Source organism: Mesoplodon mirus, assembly GCF_964341445.2.
Source record: "Mesoplodon mirus genome assembly, chromosome: 9".
Lineage (NCBI taxonomy): Eukaryota > Metazoa > Chordata > Mammalia > Artiodactyla > Ziphiidae > Mesoplodon > Mesoplodon mirus.
Window position 1 is genome coordinate 74211548 of NC_138985.1, and position 17960 is coordinate 74229507.

The window sequence follows — 17960 nt, forward strand, 5'->3', positions numbered from 1 at the left end:
TCCCTTATATGTTATTACAAAATATTGAGTATAGTTCCCTGTGCTATACAGTAGGTCCTTGTTAGTTATCTATTTTATACACAGCAGGGAAAACGCACTAAAATGTTAAAAGTCGCGACCTAGAGGTGGTGGAATTATAATAATTATTCTCTTCTCCATACTTTTCTAAGTTTCTGCACTAAACACATATTTCTTTTACAACTGGAAAATATAAAACTGCTTAAGTACCCTCTACTTTGGAATCTCCAGGCCTTTCTTTTCACTATCTAGTTACCTTCTCCCACTTGCCAGTTAGTCATTGATATCTCTTCTCCAGAGTATTTGTATTTAAAAAGGAAACACATGAAAATATTTAAAAATTCAAAAAATATCTTCTATGGTAGATTTTTAGGCAAAGCAGTTTGCTGGTATACAGAACTGGTATGGCTCACATTCTTGAGGTCTACTCGAGCAAGCAGCCACTTCCCTCTTCCATGTGGAAATCTAGCCCCAATTTATCCATCAACATCAAATATATTCTCCGCTTCCTTCCATTTCTAAGAATAACAAATATATACAGTAAGCAATGCAACATAACAGTTTCGTTAATCAGTTTTAAAACTCCTGAAACCAGAACATCTTAATATATACCTATCCTACTGTCCAGGTCTTGGATCCCTAGTCTGCATGAATCTGACTTTGCACTTTTCCATTTTCCTACTTAACCAACTCCTCCATCACTATGTTAGAAAATCGTATAATATAATCTACTTTTGAGTTCCATAAGAACAGTTATCAGGTGGGATGTTTCTTGCTGAAAATGGATTGAAACAGGCTACCAAACATACTTTTACCTTTTTAAAAACATTGGACCAAAAAGATTACATATTTTCCCTAAATTATGAATCAATATATTATCTCTGCTCACAAATCAATCATCCCTAAATCCTTCCTCTTTGTAAGAGAATATTTTAAAGCTTTGTATATCTTACAGGCATCAAAACAAATTGATTTTCAGAGAACTCAAACAGAGGAAATAAATGCAAAATGAGCAGTTGTTCAGTGTGAATGAAATGGTCTTATCTCTCTCCAGATCTGGATGTCATACATAATGCTACACAAAACAGAACATCAGCATTCTTCACAATGTTACTGCCAGCTCATGACTTTGAAGCATTCTTATTTTCTTCTATTAAAACAAGAGTAATCAAATTATTTTCAATAAATGGTGCTGGGACAACTGGATACAAATAAAAGAATAAAATTGGACCCCTACCACATATCATATACAAAAAATTAACTGAAAATGGATCAAAGACCTAAATGTAAGAGCTAAAGCTATAGAACTTGTAGAAGAAAGCAGATGCATACATTTTCATGACCTTGGATTAGGCAGTGCTTTCCTAGATTTGTACACCAGAAGTACAAATAACAAAATAGATAAGTTGGATTTCATCCAAATTAAAAACTTTTATGCTTCAAAGGACACCATCAAGAAAGTGAAAAGACAACCCACAGGAGAAAATGTTTGCAAATTTCATACCTGAAAAGTGACATATCTAAAATATATAGAGAACTCTAACTCAATAATAAAAACACAAATAATCCAATTAAAATATGGGCAAAAGATCCAAATAGTTTTCCAAAGAAGATATACAAATGGCCAATAAGCACATGAAAAGATGCTCAACATCATTAGTCATCAGAGAAATGCAAGTCAAAACCACAAGATACCACTTCATACCCACTAGGATGGCTATAAAAACAAGAGTTGATAAAAAAAAAAAGAGTTGGTAACAATGTGGAGAAACTGGAACTCATATATGGCTGGTGGGAATGTAAAATGATGCAGTCACTTTGGAAAAGAGTCTTCCTCAAAAGGTTAGACACAGAATTCCCGTATGACCCACTACTATATGATCTATGATCTCCTACCATATGACCAACTACCACATGATCTACTACTAGGTATATACCCAAGATACCTAAAAACATGTCCACACAAAAATGTGTACACAAATGTTCATAGCAGCATTGTTCATAATAGCCAAAAAGTGGAAACAACCCAAATGTCTATCAAATGGTGAATGGATAAATAAAATCTAAAATATACATACATGGAATATTATTCAACAATAAAAAGCACTGATACATGCTACTATATGGATTAATCTTGAAAACATGCTAAGTAAAAGAAGCTAGTCACAATGCACCACATATCATATGACTCCATTTATATGAAATGTCCAGAACAGAAAAATCCATAGAGAGATAAAGTATCCATAGATTGATGGTTGTCTAGGGCTGGAACGGGGTGGGGCTGGGGGTATCACTTGTAATGAATACAGGGTTTTCTTTTGGGGATGATGAAATTCCTCAAATTTGATAGTGGTAATGATTGCATAATCCTAAATATATTGACAATCACTTAACTGTACACTTTAGATGGGTGAACTACATGGCATGTGAATTATATCCTCATAAAGCCATCATTTAAAAAAGCAATAGCAATCAAACAGCACAGTGTAATATTTAAACCACTAATTCAGAAAAGGAAAAATCTGGATATAAAACTTACAGCACTGTCCTGTATGATATAACAAACTTTCTGAAAAATCTCAACACTGTTTAGTAATCTACTTTTGGTTGACTTGCTGATTCTGTTTGCTGTTTAGCAATTTGGAAATCTGACCATCAATCACAAGTCACTTCACAGTCATGTGCTAAAAACCTATTTCTCTTTTCAAATGCAGTTTTCACTCAGTGAAAAACTATATACAATAGGGACACTAATACGATATGAGTCTGGGTGATACTGTGGAAAGACTAGAAGTCAAAAGATCTGGTTTTACGTTGGTGCCCTACCTTTTACTGACTGTGTGATCTTAGGTATGTCATTTTACCTTTCTCAGGTTTAGTTTCTTCAGTGGCAAAGTGGAGATGAAAATCTTTGTGCTACTTACCTCACAGGGTTGGTGTGAGGATGAAATCAGAGATAGAGACAGAGAGTAAAAGATGGGGGAGGAGAGAGAGAGAAAATGAGAAACTATGAATGTGTTTTATAGTCTGTTTCCCAAATGACTGTATGCAGTATTTAAGGTAATTGATTTGACCTGTATTCAATCCCAACCCTCTCTTCATTCCTCTCATTTTTAGTAAATTCTAATATCTAGAACTCTGACCCTCTTCACCCCCCAAATACTGAATAACCCCTAGGAGATCACATAGTCCTTTTCTTTAAGCCAGTGTTTTCCAAACTGTTTTTTTTTTTGGAAAAGTGGTTGACGAGATAGTATTTTTAAAAAGGTCCCATGGCCAAATGTGTTTGGACTAAACAAAGTGAAACAAGACTCTTCTAAGCCTTTATTATGATACTACATGGGGTGAATATAACAGTTTGTGTTTTCTACCTTATACGGCCATCTTTTTCTCATGCAGTATTCCTCAGAACAGTTTGAAAATGCTTACTTCAGATAAGGATGAGGTACACACACATTCTGGTACTTTGAGATTCCCAGAATGAAATAAAAAATTCAAAATATTGAATGAATTTTTCAATGGTGGCTATTTCTTCTTGGTAGCAAACTGGATATATAAAGATTTGGATTACTCTATCAGGTCTTTAGGCCTCCATTTAAGGTACTGTAGCCACAAAATGATGGGACACTAGAGCAGTCGTTACACACTCAAATACCTTCAGCTGCAAGCAGTAACCTCTCTGTAAAGCTACTGAGTAGATGACATCCGGGAGAGGAAACAGAAGAGCATCCTTATATACCAATGTTTTAAAAAAACACTGAGCTGACCCCCCTCTCCCCCAAAAAAAACAGATGTGCAAGCTGAACTTGACCCTTGAGCCACAAATTTGGATCCACTGTTTGCAGACTACTTTACTAAATTTCTAGCATACCATTAATAAGGATCATTCATTCACTCATCTCTATGGTTACCTTCTTTGTGCCAATCACTGCTTTTATTTATATATTTTAGAATCTAAGTCCCTGTCTGACCATTAGACAGAGATTACATTGAAATTAACATAATTTAATAATACCCTGTTGGATATATGAATAAAGTGTTGTGAAAACATAGAGAAAGGTAAACTGAAGTGGGGGCATAGAGGAAATAGACGGCATTCCAGGTAAAAGGGGATAATATTGTCAAAAGCATACACAAAACAAAGAAAGTGAAATACACAGTTCCTACATCTCCAGCCTAGGAACAAGGAGACTCATTCATTTAGTACTAGGAACTCTGCTAGATTCTGGGAACAGGTGAAAGACATAAAATACACTTTTATAAAAGAGGTTAGTCTAATGGTAAAGGCAAAAAAAGAAACTTAAGGATGATAACAGTGTGATAAATGTCATGACAGATAATTTGCACAAGATGCTGTGGGAGTATAGAGTTGACTTTGGAAACCTCAGCATGACCCAGATAATGAAAGATCAAAGGCCTGTAGGCCATGATAAAGATTTTGGACTTTATCCTGAATTATGAGGAGCCCTAAAGTTTTTCGGGAAGGAAAGTGACACAATCAGATTTGTACCTTAGACACTGACAGCAACGTGGACAGCAGGAGAAACTGAAGCAAAAACACTTTTGCCAGTAGTTCAGTTTTCTATAAGACAGACTGCAAACTATGACCAGATTATAATAAAGAGAAAAATGTTTCAATAAATTATATTCTACATATGCAGAACCTAGGAAATAGATTCAAGAAATTGAGTCTGCCTTCAATGACGGAACAAATGAAAGTACACAGTGGGACAAAGAAAAATGTCACTTGCAGCCATCCCCCCATTCCCTTTTCCCTCTTCTGCACATTTGTGTCATCAGGGTTGGGGGTAGTTTGGATGTATACAATGATAAGTGGGAAAGTGATAGGGTAACTGCTACCAGGCGAAGATATTCATAAATAGCTTAGTACTGCAAACTCTTCTTTCACTACCTACAAGGAAGAAGCAGACATTCAAACTGTTTTGGAGGAAAAACCCTGTTAAGATAAGAACCTGAGAGTGCACGTTAGGCAAGTTTTCAAAGGCAAATCAATGAAGTGTTGTTTCAAAGAGTCATCAAGGTCATACCTTCTTCCAAGGACATACAATCTGATTGGGGTGTTTCCATCTCTGACTGTAAGAAAATCTTTCTTGCTATTAGGTTAAGAAATGATCTCACTTCTCCAGTTTAAGACTCACAACTACTATGGATGTACTAAACTCAAAATAATTTTATAGCTTTAATGTATCTGGGAAAAGTCTGTGATCTGCTAAGCAAAAAATCAAGTCACCTAGGGAGAGGTATAGTTTAAAGGCTTGCTTTTCCCTCCCCTTCACTGTTTGGACAACTTGAGGTCTACCAAGACAAAATACCTTCAATACTAGTACAATTAAAACTTAGCCTTGGACTTCCCTGGTGGCACAGTGGTTAAGAATCTGCCTGCCAATGCAGGGGACACGGGTTCGAGCCCTGGTCCGGGAAGATCCCACATGCCGCGGAGCAACCAAGCCCGTGCGCCACAACTATTGAGCCTGCGCTCTAGAGCTTGTGAGCCATAACTACTGAGCCCGCATGCCACAACTACTGAAGCCCGCGTGCCTAGAGCCCGTGCTCCGCAACAAGAGAAGCCCCCGCAATGAAAAGCCCCTGCTCACTGCAACTAGAGAAAGCTCGTGCAGAGCAAGGAAGACCCAACGCAGCCAAGAATGAATGAATGAATGAATGAATGAATAAATAAATAAATAAATAAATAAACTTAGCCTTAAAGAAATTTTATATCAAGACATACTGCTATCAGTGAAGGTATTTGATTTCCAATTGTGTTATTTCTATCAAAAAAGGAAAATGAACACTTGCCTTGCTTTAGAATACAACGTGATTTTATGTATTTATTATGCATGCATTTTAATATAACAATGAACTACCTATTCCATTTTCACTATAAACTCTAAAACCAAGACATTATTTTCTGAGGACCACAGTTAAAAGTCTTTATGTTATGCTATTATTGGCCTCAATAAAACAGAGCTTATGTTTAATAGATCTGGTCAATCAGAGGTGGCAAACTGGCAACCCAAGGGATGAATGTGGCCCACAAACAGGTTTTCGTTGGTCTGAACAACCTTTGTTTGAAATAGCTGTCAACATTTACAAATTAGAAGGCTTGGTATAAAATTCAGGTTACCTACCTTCTCTTAAAAATTCTGAGGGTATGATAACACTAGATCCAAACTGTAGCCCAAGTTAGATAACTGCTGGTTTTTAGTCTCCTACTGTGCCCAGCCAGCTCCCTGCAATCATTTATGATCCCTGCTCAAATCCTATAGGTATGTGACCCTTGAGATAAAGTTGTATAAAGTTTGCTAACTAGGAAGAAAATCAGAATTTCCTAACATAATAAAGTTGGTCCATCTTGGTACTTACTTTGAATATCTGAACTCTATAAATGAAAATGCAATGCTATGCCACAGAATGTTATGCGTTACATTGTTTCAATGCAGGAAAAAAGTTGACGTCAGAGTTCTTTTCTCTAAATACCTCTGAGATTTTACAATAACTCTATCAAGTACCTTTTATAGCATGGACCATTAACTTCCATTCAGTAATGAAGAAATTTAGGATACTCTAATTACATAAGCAGAACAGTTTTTTTGGTTAAGTAGATGTAGGATATCTTAATATCAAATAATATCCTAATTCTTAAATAATATGGTTATGATGGAAATGGCCTTTTTGAGAGACATCAAATACCTTTAAAAAATGAACTTTTTCTTGCATCTTGCTTTCCAACTATACTGTTTCACTTGTGGATGTAACTTTTTATAAGAAATCAAGTTTATGACACTCAAAGTTTTATTAAGACAATATGCTTGAATTTGGTAAAATTATGACTTTTTACGTCTCCAAGCCGTTGGAACCCTTTCTTGCTGAGTCATATAGCGCCCCGTTGACTACTCTCCTTCCCAGAAGGTGCCTTGTCTGTGCTTTCCCCTCAAGATGCTACTGGACTTTTGGTGACAAGAGTTAATTTTACAAACCAATAATGTTAATGTGTAATACCTCAGTACTAAGTTTCAGTTTCTCACATTGGGGAAGAATAGACAGGTTGCCAGAGAGAGTCCATAAGCAATTTACATTTTTCTATATTAGAATAAAGATACATTGTGAAGTTTAATGTGACATTCACATGAATTTAAGATAAAACATTTTTTTTGCTCACACCTTGATTTCCTTGGTTATGCTTTACACTTCTGCTGTTAGGTTACTGTCTTAGTAACCTTAGTTTGAAAAGTATACTCCTGAATCATCAAGGTCAATATACATTGTAGAAAGAACTGCATTGAAATGTTTTTTTCCACTAGGTTTTGTAGTTAGAGAAACAAGTTTCACTTAATTTGGAAAGTTAATTTTAACAAACCAAAATGTTTGCCAATTACGTTGAGTTAATAAAGCACTGATGTCTGAAGTAAAAGAATTTTCAGTTAACACAGCTGGCAGAAACTCTGAGCTTTTCTGTGATTAACATGTAACGTGGAAGGATAGCTAAATGTTTTTACAAAATACCTGACAACTGGATACATAATATGACATGAAATGGAATCTTGATTTGATTAGCCATAGTATTTTGGGGCCTAGAACTTAGGAGAGATGTGTGTGGTCCTAGAAAGGGCTCTCAAGGATCATTTAGTCTATCTCCCTCAATATATATACAGGGAAAATGAAGCAGACACTGTGCAATGTTTACATGAGTACATACCATGGGGGCAAAAATAAAAATAGAAACAGACATTCTGCAACATAGTGTGCAAGGGAAACCTCAGAGATCGAGTCCATCTCTCTCCTATAGAGCAAGAGTCCTAAAAATCAATCATAAGTCAAAGAATATTTTTAAAAGAAGGCAATTCCTGAATTTCTTAATTACATTTACAAGTCTAACAAACCTCTTATTTAAGACAGTAATTCTTACAAACAGTTATAAGACCCATTTCTCTATTGGCTAAGAGGGTTATATTTCAAGATATTGTAAAGATTAACAAGAACATCTTTAAGGAGTGCTTTGATATGCTAAGATGGAAGGATGAAAAAGATATTTTACTGTATGTTTCTGACATCGATTTTTTGGCAAATATATCTGCACATTTCTTCTGGTAACTACAAGTCTAACATCTGTTCTTCTTCACACTACCACTCCTCAGTACTTAATCCCCCATCTTTCCTAACTGCATCTTTTCCTCCAGAGGTTACAATATAAGATGCCTGGAACCAAATAAAAGATTCCAAAAAGCTTTCTGCTTTATAAATCACTTCAGTGGATTATTTTCACTTAGATGGTGGAATTTAAACATCACTTCCTTCTACAATCTCCATTTCATGCCACTGTTTGTGGCTTTTGCTATTGCTGTGTTTCCTACTTACTATGGCTGGTATACCATTGCCACACCAGGAAAGCTAACATGACTGCCCTAATGAGAACTATTTGATAGGGAGGGAACAGGGAATAATCTTTCCATTTTAGCTAATCCATACAAATATTTCCTTCTATTAATAAGGGTAATCAAAAACTGACTGTATTTGCAAATAACTATTTTGAAAAATATAAAGTCTTAGGAATAGGAAAACAATGGATACACTACTTCACTGAAGAAATTTTTGAAAGCTCTTTTTAATTATTTTGTTTCAGTTGAAAATACCTAATTTTATCTTAACCCTCTTGTCAATACTTGGTTGTGTATACTCCACATGAAACAGAAAGGAAATACATGAAATGCAATGATGAGGACAGTGGTCAACAGAGAAAAGGTATCTATTGTGGGAGCTGTAATGGAAGGGATGTTTCTGCTTTGTTCCCTGGCAGAGTCAAAGGGGCATGAAGAGAGAAATTAGCCACCTACACGTTGTAGACAGCCTTTTGGGGGCACCCTTGTATTTGCTTCTTTCAAATATTTACTCAGTTTACACACTAGGCACCCAGTTTTAACTTTGTTACTCTTCCTAAGGCACTAAATAACTATTACTATGAGTTGAGATTGAAGCTGTAGCTGAAAGATGAGGATGGGTGCCTGAACAGGAAGAAGGTAAATACGCTTGTCTTAAAGCTTCCGAAAGACAGTAATCACTACTTCATAGGTGTATCACAAAGAGCAAAAAAAAAAAATCTTCCAAGTCCCTATAATCAGCTTCTACCAAAGGCATCCTTGCCAGCTAAGTGAGGCTCTTTTGACCTGGTACCCTTTGAGTGCAGGGGGTGCACTGGGGTTAGAAAAGCCTGGTTGAAACCATTTTGTGAAACAGTGGTATGCTGGAGTCCGGCCATGCTGTCTTGTCAGAGCTGACTGAATTTTTATTAATTTGCATGACAGTGATGTTACATTGCTTGAAACTGGTCCTGGTGGAAGTATTTATATTTATACCACGGAAATGGAGAGCTAGTTTGCCAACATACCTTTGTGTGGAAGACAATAGAGTGCTTGAGAAAGACTCCTGGTTCTGCAACTTGAGATCCAAGTCAAGAAAGTGACTGCACTTCTCTAGATAGTACTAGTATTGTACCTCATAATAGGTGAAAAGTACGCAGCATACAGAGTAACGAGCAAATATTAAGCACTCTATCACTGTTAGTTATAATTTTTCATATATAGATAGTTCATATGACTTTGTCCTTAAATTTCAAAGCAATTTTAATGGAATAACAAAGGCGTAAGAGTCCTGAAAAGAAGGCAGTGTGAACAATTTCATAATAAAACAAATATGCTTTTTTTGTTCATTCTTTCCCAGCTACCCTCCATGCAACATTTCTAACTTAGCATACATTTAATTTACTTGAACTTCTAAGACAAATATCATACAACTAAAAAGTATTAGAGGAGTACTGTATTATAATGCCAAAGAAGAACCCCATGCTTATGGTAAACATCAACTCTATTGTATGAATGTAAGGCCCAGGCTCAATTTGTGAATGGCACCCCATGGAATGGTGCAACACAATGGCCCTTTATAAAGCTGTAAGAAGCCAGACCTTGTAACTGATCAGGAATCTCAAACTGACAACTAATACAGCCCATGGAGATGTTTTATTTGGACAGTACAGAGTTTTTTCTTCTTTTTCTAAAATCTGAAGGTTAGATGCCTTTAAAAAAAAATCAACTTAAGCCCACCACTCCCCATTTCTTACATCCAGGAAAGTCTGGAGGAAACAAGAAGCAGCTTCAAAAGAGTCTTCTCACAATGAAGTCACAGAATGCAATTAACTTCTCCAGCAACTGAGTTGTAAGAACATGTAAAGATTTGTCTACCAAAGAAACTTATTACACACTCAGTGCCCAAGGTTTTTATTATCAGCTGGTCACATAAGCACCCCTATGTCTAGCACAGTCTAAGATTCCAGACTCCCTAAAGGAAAAGAAGTATTTAACATAAAACATACTGTTTGCACAATTTAGGCACAGCAAGCTACTCTTATCATTTAGGGAAAGTTTTATTTCAGTGTAGGAAACTGTTTACCAGTCAAGTTCCCAGACGCCAGGCTCAGGTTAATCTTGCAAGTAGGCCTTTCTAAGGATGGCAGTCTCAGGCCTGTTCTGTTAACTCCTTCTGCACCCCTTTAACTTTTCTTCCCTGACAGCCAGAGGGGTAGCCTCAGCCCAGGGTCTCTACCCAACACCGCAAAGTCTCCCTTCTCTCCCCATTTACCAATCACTAATGATCCCCACTGCTCCAGTTTTGTTAACAAATAAGAACATAATTCAAACTTCACCTTATCAAGCCAAACAAAAGTTGACTTATTTCCCATATGTTATTAAATATCACTCTACCAATCAGGGCTTCCAGTTAGCAGGATCCTAGCCATAATCTACAATGAGACACCACTCCAGCTAGAGGTGGAAAATCAGTCACTTAAACTACACATTGGCTTTATCACATAAATATGTAATTTCCATTTGACTGTTGGAAATACTGCCAAGGACTCCCAACACTGCCCTGAAGACCCTTCTCATCTCTCACTTCCAATCTTGTTCAACAATGTGCTGGGTCTAAGGCCATATGGATTTTATATCTAGGTTTCCCAGGATGGGCAGCCACAGAGAAGTAAGGCAGAAAGTGTACTGGCTGCCAGTTGACTGCTCAAATGTGCCACTAAGGATTTACTTCTGACCCACTAGTGAGCAGGCACCTGACGCTGGATAGCTTTCAGCATTCTCTCATCCCAGATCCCTTCTTCAGCATCCAGGAAGCACTGCACTCTTTCCTGCAAAGGTCCACAATCTCAGAAAACAGACATTTTCAGTTTCTGTCCCACGGGTCGGGGAGCTGAGGCCCACCATGGCTGCCAGCAAGAGGCTAAGCAGGGTTCAGCAGGCTCCACCTGGAGTTATATTCAAGTCCTGCAGCCCATGCTAGATGCTCTGAACCATCTAAAGGGCCTAAGTGCCTCCTGAGGAACCTACTGCCTGGACCAGAAACAAACTGAGTCCTGAAACTCCTTGACATTGACAGGGCAATCAATTAGGAATGACCAGAACCTGAGACCTACCTTAGTTCCACTATGGTAGACTTATCTCTGCCTGGATTTAGCATTGTTCTGCCTATCTTACACTAAAGAGGACCGCGGTCACTCTCCAACAACAATATAGATTGCCTGCCTTGGAAAGATCCAGATCGTGAAACTTGAGAGACTGTCAGCTAGGGATTGGCCAGTCCTCAAGGGTGGAGGCCAGAGATGAATGGGCTACTCAGCCATCCTGGCCCCTCTGCGCAGCGCATTTCTGAATCCTGAAACCAGCCCTGAAGCTGCTGCTTTAGCTTCACAGCTGGGGAGGGGAAGGATGTATCATGTCAGAATTCATTCAGATGCTAAGTAGGAACTTAAGCATATTTTATGGGGGTCTTGTTCCGATAAATCTCCCTTATTTGATTAAAGAGGCTTGAAAAGTACATTTGGAATTTGCTGCAATCATTCTCCCAAATGGTGGCATTTGAAGTACAGCCAGCTAAGATTGCTGGTGCTGTTTAGAAGCCTCAAATAACCCAAGCATAAGAAGCTGGAATTGGGTTAAAATAAAGATTGTAGAGCCAGAAACCAAGCACTGTCAATTCTCAATCTTTGGAGCTGCTGATGCTTCCTAACTACCATCCAAGAAAAATGAAGAGCATTCATTTTGACCTAATGGTGGGAAATCCCTTTCCCAACTGGTAGGGCTTGCAGTAGGACTCCAAATTAAAGAAATCTGGTAAAGAAATCTCAGCTGTCTCTTTCAGCATTAAGGGGGAAAAAAACAAATAGCATTTTTATAATTACCATAAATTTTAAGTGAGTGAAAGCCCTATTCAATCAATTGCAATTTCCACACCAAAAAAAAGAAATCATAAAATCACTGCCAAAATAATAGCTGACCTTTTTATTAGTGTTTAGCACAATTTCATATTTCAATAAAAAGGGAATGTAATACACACTACTATATATAAAACAGATAACTAATAAGGACCTACTGTATAGCACAAGGAACTCTACTCAATACTCTGTAATGGCCTATATGGGAAAAGAATCTAAAAAGGAGCGTATATATGTATATGTATAACTGACTCACTTTGCTGTACACCTGAAATGAACACAACATTGTAAATCAACTATACTCCAATTTAAAAAAAGGGGGGGTGTACCTTCAGAAAAAAGCAGCAGTAGAAAAGGTTTCTTCTAACAAAGGAAAATAAATAGCAAGATTAAAATTGTTTTAATCTTAGAATAAGCTTTACATAATGGCTTTAAAAGACTGGTCAGATTCCATGTAATTTATAACAAACAATAAAAAATTTGCTGGCTGCAAGTTCAAAGAACTTGCACTGCAGCAAAATGCTAAAATAGGGCATTTGCCACAGGCAAATGGAATCACGCAGCTTCACCTAGCCTACAGACAGATTTTCAATCACTGACAAAGCCAAGTTGAACCTAATGCATTATAAAAACCTGTACAAAATTAATTTAATCAAATGTAGTCTGCTTTTATGATCTCAACTCTGTGCCCTGAAGGTAAACATCAGCCAACTTCTCCTCAAATAAAGTGGATTTTGAAGTTTATTAAGACCTTAACACACAAAACTGTGTGCTAAGTATCTAAACTGAGCAATTTGGAAAGTGCTGCTTATATCATCCACATCATGATTTGCTAACCTTGAAGATAATTTTTTAAATTCCATTATTTTCTTCTTTAAATGAGTACTTAAATATTTGATGATTATTAACAATTTCAGTAAAGCATTAAAAAGTTCTCTGGCAAGTATCAAGCCTAGTCCCCAAAATGCCTTTAGGGGCCTAAGCAAGCTGAGAATGTAATATAACAGGGAGAACCGGAGATACTGCATGCTCCATCTAACGCATTCAAAATCAAAAAGAAAGCAAACACTTGTCTGTGGGCTGACGAATGGGCCATAAGTTTGTAACTCCCAAATGAAAGCTTGGAACCAGAATCTGAAGCTTTTTCCTAATATAGTTGCTTCCTAACACAACGTCTATATGATAGATTCTTTATTGAGTTTGATTAGTGCAAAGTAGTTTACATATGAACTGTGACACTCACCTGGAGATTTCTTGTCACATATTTAGATGTCCTGGATGGGAGTTAACTATAAATAATTGGAATATTTTAAAACAACTTTTTTTGGCTTTCTATACGATGGCAAATAATTGTTTTCATTACATAAAATGAAATACCACTACTGAAGTAGCATTTTACCTGCTTAAGAAACCGGTCAGTGGCGTTGCTGTGCTTGGCTAACACACTTGGCAGAGAAGGATTAGCATATTCAAACTGAGGATTGTAGGTATAGTCAGACTTAAAGAATCTCACTTTTTCTTTCTCCAAGTTGGTGGGCTTTATAGCACTCAGTATACAAAATTTCTTTCCAGAAAAGTCATCTCCTTTTTCAAAACTTCTAGACAGCTGAGGCTGCAGCTTTGGCTTTGGAAGAGTGGAGAAATGGCGTCGCTTGACCTTTCTTTCATTTTTGGGTTTAGGTGGCAGTACTGTGCTGTTTCCTGTAACAGAGATATCATGTGTAAACTTTACAGGACTTGACACTGAACTAGTGACAAAAACAGCAGGCTGCCTTTCTAGGCAGTACCAAGTATCACTGCTCATCACAGGCACTGGGGCTTTCATCTTGCGAAGATCTTTACTACGTGAAGAGCTAGATTTGCTGGGTTTTCTACATCTTTTGGAGTAGGTGGAGGAAGACTGTTTTTGTGAATGATGCTTTTTCTCCTCTTTGCTCTGTAGTAGGACATTGTAACTACTGGTTCCAGTTGTGAAAATGTCCTTTAGTATTCCAGGAGATAATTGTGACATGCTTCCTTTGCTGTCAATGATCAAGGACTCTTCTGCATTTAGAATAGACTTCTTAGCAAGTTCTTGCTCAGGCCAGTGAAGCTTTTCTGTGTTAATAAACAGAATCAAAACAAAAGAAATAACAAAAGATACCAGATGAAGCAAATTGCTTATTATATGAAAAGTATTCTGAAGGTTCTGTAAACTTTATAATTTTGCAACAATTTTTAGAAAAGACATTTTAAATATTAAAAGACTATATTACTAAAATTTGGTCAAGCTAGACACAGTCACTTCTGTAAGAATGTACATATGCTAAATTATCTATAAAAATCCTCAGCTTCAAACCATTTAGACGACCAAAGTCTAATCTAGATGTGAGATAATATACATAAATAATCTGAACACTCAACTCTACCAAGAATGTGGATTTTGTAGAAAGAATATAGTTTAATAGTATTACCAATATCAAAGTAAAATCCAAGGCATTTTCAAAGCAAATACAATCTTGAAATCTGACACCATATATAAAGGTAGCCATCAGTAAAAGAAGGACAACACTGTGTTACATATATCAAAAAAAATTTTTTTAATTAAATAAATGATATGTGCACATTCAAGCATGTTTTAGTAATGTCACTCAATATTTATTAGTTGCTTTTCTTAATTTTAGGCTATGGGTTAAGATTAAAGAAAATCAAGTTTTGTCTTGCCAAGACTTAAAAAAATAATTACTATGTAAGATATCAGTATATCAAATGCCAAATTAAGGAGAGGTCAGTTTTGCCTTTAGATCTCAAAAGTGCTTTAAAGAGGTAAGAATAACTTGAAATATTGTTGCTTGTGTACTGTTTTAAAACTGTGCTGATTTGCATTCTTTCATTCCACAAATACAGGAATACTGCTAATAGGTACATGGATCTGAAAAACATCTGTATAAATACATTGTTCTTGCCTTCAACCAGCTTCTAATCTGGCTCTGAAGGTAAGGCAGTCCTATGAAGATTTGAGTACTAATACGAGGTAGTATAAGCTTAAATGTGAAAAACAAAAGATACAGACAATAACCTAGGGTTCAGGGAAGGAAGAGAAACATTGAGAGGATTTCAGGTAAACCCTTAAGAGCTTTCAGATTCAATTCTAAACTGACAAAGTGTTTGAGTTTGTCTTAAATCCTGTTATTTGAACTCCTATCTGATCATGTCTGCTTATAAACCTTTTCTAAATCCTTTCTGCAAATGTGATACATGATTCTCTCAACCACCTCTCTTTTCTAAGTCTCATGGATCCTTATGCCTCTAGCCCTCAACCTCTGGCTCCTACTATGGAGGCAATTTCAACGCTAGCTGACTGGGACAGCTGCCTTCCTTGCCAAGAAAGAGACAATTTATTTAATTCCATTTTTTTAAAACTGTTTATCCACATAGATCTGTCGCTCACTCACTCAAGATTAGACATTCAGGAATCCTTTCTATAATAAGTAGTAATAAATAATAATAATAGCAGCCACTATTTGTTGACACATTTATGTGAGTTTGGGATTTCACCAAAAACTGTGCACGTTATATCACTTAAGCTTCAGAAATGTTAAGTAATGTGCTCAAGGTTATACGACAAGAAAGTAGTGAAGAGCAAACTGTGAGTCGAATGCAGATGTGTCTGATTACAGAGTCCATGCTCATTCTATTATATAAGGTCATTCATTCAATTATCAGACATTCAGTATTAAGTCTGCTACACGCACAGCACTACATCTTTTCTTCCTCTGTACAAACACAGCACCCTAGTAAGACACAGTAATCTGAATAACTGATGTATTCAATACTAAGATAGGTACCAGGACCATGTGTTATTCATGTTTCTCTTTCCAACATCTAGCATGGTATCTGGTAGACATTCAATAAATGTTCACTGAATAAATAAATGAATGAATGAATGGCACGACCCTAAACATGCCATTCTCTGACCACTTTAGATACACAGTTATTTGTAGTTCTGGAACCATTCTATACTTCTATGAGGAGATGACTGTAGAAGTGGAAATATAACCTGGAAGACCTTGAACCACTGGTTCTCAAATGAGAGCAACTGTGTCCTCCAGGAGACTTCTGGTTGTCACAGTTAGGGAGGGATGCTACTAGCATCTTGTGGGTAGAGGCCAGGGATGAGGTTAAACATCCTTCAATACATAGGACAGCCTCCTACAACAAAAATATTCGTCCTAAAATAATGCCACGGTAGGGAAACCCTGCACTAAAAGTTTTTAAAGCCCAGAAGTCTTAGGGTTTAGGGTAAAGAAACAGTATGAGGTCAAAAGTAGATAATAAACAATCCAAATATGTAAGGTACTTAGAAGTCCTTCTAGTTAACATTTTCTAGGCCAACATATGAAATTTGAATTCTGCTGTCTAAAGGTAACATGAAAGTATAAACTTGCAGGGGTTAAATAAAATGTCTACTACATGGACAAGCTGAGAGATAGGAACTAGACTGCACAGGGTCATGTTGAAGGTTGATTGTACAAAGAAGCCATTCAATAATGTGAATAAACAGAACAAACAAAACTTTCATCGATGGCTTGTAAGTCCCAGATCCTCAGGGGTTTCATACTTAAGTGTTGCCAACTGATAGTCAAAATTGGGTAGGATGGGCAAACATAGGCTGAGGAACACAAGCTGCAGTCCAAATGCCCAAGAACAATGTCGGTGTCGCTAACAAGACACCACAAGTTTAGGAGGCAAGAGGTGATAAAGAAAGTCGGACTGAAACGGACACTGAAAGGAAAAGAGCAAGAGAACTGAGATAAGAATAAGGGTATCACAAACCGAGAAAAGTTGGGTAAGGACTAGGCACAGCCAGGAAGGTAAAAGGAGGTAATCAGGTTTTTCTCGTTTGGTCTTCATAATAAAAAGGGGGAATTTACCTCAAATTAAAATCAGTTAACAAAACTACTCTGAAGAATTCCTAATTTGGGTGGTTTGTTACAGGTATATTGATTTTTTTTTTTAAAAGAATATTCAATGTAAAAAGTGCTTTCTTTGGTTCCTAAGACTCAGTAGCTCTGTTGATCAAAGAGCTGCGTTCATAGAGTTTTCTGTTGTTTTGTCATAAAGCATCTAAATTTTTAATTCTGTCCCATCTCAAACAAACTATACACTTCAGGATACTTAAACAAAAGTCCTAAACCAGCTGCCAAAACACTCAAGGAGGAATGGGGGGAGTGGGAGAGAAATTACAGTGTGTGCATGACAGAACCCCTTCCCCCCTCTCAGGAGTTGCAGCATTTCAGTTCACTTGCTAATTATCTACTACCTGAGAGGTTTAGCATCAGTCCTTTTTAAGCTCCATCTGCTCATAAGTAGTCTGGGAGTACCAATGGTGTATCTACTTAGTAAATGTCAGTCCTGCCAAATGCTGATATCCCATGAAGTTCATAAATGTGGGGCAGGTGGACCTTCAAACAACTCTTACGAGATAGATATAAATTAATTTCTCAGAGTCATGCTAATCTTATTTTAGTTGTATTAAGTATTAGAAAACCTAAAATACTGTTTTTGTCATTTTAAATACTACTACTGTTTAAGAAAAACAACCTTTAAAACAGGCTTAAGAACATAATAAAAGGACAAGAAGAAGAGTTCAATGAAGAACATCCTATTCTCC

At 36.8% G+C, this 17960-nt stretch overlaps 1 protein-coding gene across 7 annotated transcripts in view; it reads right to left on the reverse strand.

The window, feature by feature from the left end:
* The window catches only part of MATCAP2 (microtubule associated tyrosine carboxypeptidase 2), a gene marked incomplete at its 5' end in the record, with an annotated part of 96346 nt that overhangs the window by 53330 nt on the left and 25056 nt on the right, over positions 1-17960 (reverse strand). For 5 of the 7 annotated variants that reach the window (XM_082633055.1, XM_082633049.1, XM_082633053.1 and 2 more), the window contains one exon: positions 13707-14404. In XM_082633055.1, the coding sequence (XP_082489181.1) occupies positions 13707-14404 (698 nt within the window). The remainder of the gene's footprint in view (positions 1-13706; positions 14405-17960) is intronic. The other 2 variants (XM_082633051.1, XM_082633054.1) reach the window with 2 other exon arrangements.